Source organism: Camelina sativa, unplaced genomic scaffold, assembly GCF_000633955.1.
Source record: "Camelina sativa cultivar DH55 unplaced genomic scaffold, Cs unpScaffold00597, whole genome shotgun sequence".
NCBI classification, from domain to species: domain Eukaryota; kingdom Viridiplantae; phylum Streptophyta; class Magnoliopsida; order Brassicales; family Brassicaceae; genus Camelina; species Camelina sativa.
Window position 1 is genome coordinate 63,129 of NW_010921749.1, and position 4,645 is coordinate 67,773.

Consider the following 4,645-nt stretch of genomic DNA (forward strand, 5'->3'; position numbering starts at 1 on the left):
CCTCAGCAGATGGTGAAGATGGCGAAGGGGACATGCGCCTAGTACGCCTGGTAGGACGAATGCAGCCACACTGTGAGAGTCGAGCCATGCCATTCCAGATGGCACGCAAAGCAGAAACCACATAAGTCTGATGAGCTCCCTGGTCCATAGTAGCAGGATCCTTTGATGGCTCTGGAAACTCAAATGCCGCAGTCCCAGAGGAAGAACCAATCTCAAAACCCCCAGCAGGATTAGTAGCAGCTGCAGCATCAGAAATAGTCCGCGAAGTGCGATGGCGACGGGAAGGAGCATAAACAACATAGTCATCTGGTGAAGGACGAAAACGCAACTGCTCAGGATCATCACTGCGGAGTGCGATGGTGGTAAGATCAGGTCGTGGAAGGCGGACAAAGTGCTCTCCTGTCTCATCAACAAACCTCCACAACAAACCCGGTTTCAGCCAATGTGCACTCCTCAAATATGGCTCATCCATAAGCTGTCTCCTAGTGATAACACTATAACCAGTAATAGGAATCTTCTTGAACTGAAGGATAGCAGTAATAAGGCTCCCCACAGCCTCTCTCTTAGCTCCAGTACCCGAAAATGGTTTGGTCTGCAGCTCAACCAAGTGATGTGCGAAAATAGCTCCAAAGTTAAGGAGCTGAGGGTCGTGAGGCTCAGCAGAAGCCAAAGAAGGGATCATGGAACGCAAAGCAATGTTCAGAAAATAAAGCTCTGCTGCTCGCATCTTATTAGGCTCCATCTTACACTGAAAAGTGGTAGCAACAGCTCTAAGAACATACCGAAGTATAGGATGGCGGACCTCTGATTGAAGCATCCTCTTGGAATTATACGGACCAAGTCCTATGTAGGACCACAAAGGAGAGAGATCCTCATAATGCTTGGGCAAAGCAACGTTCTGAACAAAACGGACCCAACGAAATACATCACAAATGTGAACAAAAGTGATACTGTAAGGCATTCCGTTAATGAAGAAATGTAGCAGACCGTCTCTGGCCATTGGTGCCTGCTCATTCTCATAAGTGACCCTAACAGATGCCATGAACTGCCGCACTAAATCCGGGTACAAATCATACTGCCTAGTACAAACTGTTCCTAAATCCATCCTATGAATCAAATTCAAAACCTCATCATGAATTCCCAACCTACGAAGAATGATAGGATCAACAAACCTTGTAGGCTCAATCTCAACTCCCAACCATGCATTGTAAAGCATTGTTTCATACTCTCCCCAAACTCCCACTGATCTATTGATGAATTCAGGCTTGTTAAACTTAGGAAGCTTGTGTTCAGACCATTCTCTCTCTGTTGGAATTGGTACACCTTCTTCTTTTGGCCATGGGAACCTTGATGGAATGGGAGATGGAAGAGAGAGGTCTGGTAAAGTGGTGGGAGCCGTCGTCGACCGTCGTGGAGGCTGGGGAACACTCGCCGGAGCTGATGGTGGTGGACGGCGGCCGGATTGGCGAGGTGGGCGAGCTGAAGAAGAAGCTTCGCTGTCGTTCGTTCGAGTCCTCTTGTTGGCTGTCATCACTCCAAAACACAAATTGACACTAGATCCAGGTAGAGGAGAGAAAATCGAGTGGATTAGAGCTTGGAATCACTCAAAACGGAGCTGTATTGAGAGAGTTATGAGCAATTTAGGGTTTAGTCGATTTGGGGGTGAAATGAGGAAGAAGACGAAGTCTCGCAATTTTAGCTTCCTCTCTCGGGTTTAAGTGGTATCGATCGATGCTCATATAAGGTAGCATCGATCGATGCTTCCTCTATCGGACCCGGCCCATTTTCGATCTCAAGCCCACTCAATTGAAACCCAGCAAAATTTAAACCCGATGGCCCGTTGTCTCGTTTCTGTCCATAAGAGCGTCGACCGATGCCCATTCTAGGCAGCATCGATCGATGCTCGCTCTGATCAATGGTATCCGAAAATTTTCCTGAAACAATGCAAACTCAAAACCAAAAATTAATATGTTAGTAATCCTAAAAGCAAAAATTCAAAAATAATTAAATCCTACCAGTGGGTTGCCTCCCACTCAGCGCTTGTTTTAAGTCATTAGCTTGACTTGGTAGTGGATTTAGGCAGAGGGTGCATCATCCAAACGCACAATGTGTCCGTCTGGTATCTCAGCTTTTGCCCAATAATGTTTCACCCTTTGGCCATTAACAGTAAATTTCTCCCCTTTTGAGTTCAACAGCACAATAGCTCCATATGGTCTGACTTCTTGAACAGTAAAAGGACCAGACCAGCGGGAACGCAGCTTTCCAGGAAACAGCTTCAAGCGGGAATTGTAAAGGAGTACCTGGTCATTTGGCTCAAAGTGTCTGGAGATGATCTTCTTATCATGATAAGCCTTGGTCCTTTCCTTGTACAGCTTGGAATTCTCAAATGCATGAAATCTCAGCTCATCCAACTCATTCAACTGCACTAACCTTCTCTCTGAAGCTGTCTTGGCATCAAAATTCATCAACTTAACTGCCCAGGCTGCTTTGTGCTCTAACTCCACTGGAAGATGACAGGCTTTCCCATAAAGCAAATGGAAAGGAGTAGTCCCAAGTGGTGTTTTATAAGCAGTTCTATATGCCCAAACTGCATCATCAAGCTTCATAGCCCAATCTTTCCTTGTAACACCCACTGTTTTCTCTAGAATCTCCTTAATCTGCCTGTTGGAAACTTCAACTTGTCCACTGGTCTGAGGATGATATGGACTAGCCACTCTATGTTGAACACCATACTTTTTCAGCAGCTTCTCAAACACTTTATTGATAAAGTGCTTACCTCCATCACTGATGACAATTCTAGGAACTCCAAACCTTGGAAAGATAATGGTCTTAAACAGCTTAAGAACCACAGCAGAATCATTGGTTGGACTTGCAATTGCTTCAACCCACTTGGAGACATAGTCAACAGCCACTAAGATGTATTCATTCTTGTAAGAGGAAGGGAATGGTCCCATAAAGTCAATGCCCCAGCAATCAAAAACTTCAACCTCAAGGATAAAGTTTTGTGGCATCTCATGCCTCTTACTAATCTGACCTTTCCGCTGACAAGCATCACATCTGGAAACAAACTCATTAGCATCCTTGAACATTGTTGGCCACCAAAACCCAGCTTGTAGAACTTTAGACACTGTCTTGAAAGTAGCAAAGTGTCCAGCATAATCTGATCCATGACAGTGAAAAAGAACATCAGGAACTTCTGTCTCAGCTAGACATCTTCTGTAAACACCATCACTGCAATGCTTATACAGATAAGGCTCATCCCAATAATATCTCCTTAGCTCTCTCAAGAACCTCTTCTTATGATAGCCTGTGAATTGATCAGGTTCTACCTCTGCAGCAAGATAATTGGCAATATCAGCATACCAAGGTTGATTGGAGCTAGCCACAACAGCTAAATCTCTATCATTCGACCAATCTGATTCGGGAAACATAGGGTGTCGATCGATGCTACCTGGTTGGTGTCGATCGACACCACATGCATCCGAAGACAAATTTGTGGAATCATCAGTCCGAAACCCAGTATCAACAAAATAAACATGCTCTTCAGGAAGACAATCACGAATTGGAACATCATCATCAATCCTAATCCTGGACAAGTGATCAGCAACACCATTCTCTATCCCCTTCTTATCCCTCACTTCAATGTCAAACTCTTGAAGAAGAAGAATCCATCTCAAAAGTCTAGGCTTAGCATCCTTCTTCTGCATCAAGTACCTTAATGCAGCATGATCAGTATGAACAATGACTTTTGAACCAACCAGATAAGATCTAAACTTCTCAAAAGCAAACACCACAGCCAACAACTCCTTCTCTGTTGTTGCATAATTTCTTTGTGCCTCATCAAGTGTCCTGCTTGCATAGTAGATTGCATGAAGCTTCTTATCTTTTCTTTGTCCCAGCACTGCTCCCACTGCAAAGTCACTAGCATCACACATTACTTCAAATGGAAGATCCCAATCTGGTGGCTGAACAATAGGTGCACTCACAAGCTCCTGCTTAATCCTCTCAAAGGCTATGCGACATTCATCAGTGAATTCAAACTTGACATCTTTGCACAACAAAGCAGAAAGTGGTCTTGCTATCTTGCTGAAATCTTTGATAAAACGCCTATAGAACCCTGCATGTCCAAGAAAGCTCCTCACTGCCTTCACATTCTCTGGTAGTTGAAGACTTGTCATCACCTCTATCTTAGCGCGGTCAACTTCTATTCCAGCTTCTGAAACCCTGTGGCCAAGCACTATGCCATCTCTAACCATAAAATGACATTTTTCCCAGTTAAGTACCAAATGCTTCTCTTCACACCTTGCTAGCACCTTACAGAGATTATCCAAACAGCTTTTGAATGAAGACCCATAAACTGAGAAATCATCCATGAAAACCTCCATATAATCCTCAATCATATCAGTGAAGATTGACATCATGCATCTCTGAAATGTTGCAGGAGCATTACAGAGACCAAAAGGCATTCTGCGGTAAGCGAAGGTACCATAGGGACAAGTGAAAGTGGTCTTTTCTTGGTCATCAGGATGAATGGGAATCTGGAAAAAGCCTGAGTAACCATCCAAAAAGCAGTAGTATGGATGATTAGCTAACCTCTCCAACATCTGGTCAATGAAAGGAAGTGGGAAGTGATCTTTCCTTGTTG

The 4,645-nt window shown here is 44.1% G+C and overlaps 1 protein-coding gene across 1 annotated transcript; it reads right to left on the minus strand.

The window, feature by feature from the left end:
* Positions 1–2,075: 2,075 nt before the first annotated feature.
* On the minus strand, positions 2,076–4,418 carry LOC104773629. Its single transcript, XM_019242709.1, has 4 exons — positions 4,106–4,418; positions 3,939–4,012; positions 3,476–3,701; positions 2,076–3,415 (listed from the first exon to the last, which is right to left on the minus strand). The coding sequence occupies exons 1-4, from the start codon at positions 4,416–4,418 to the stop codon at positions 2,076–2,078; spliced, it is 1,953 nt and encodes a 650-aa protein (XP_019098254.1).
* Positions 4,419–4,645: the final 227 nt, after the last annotated feature.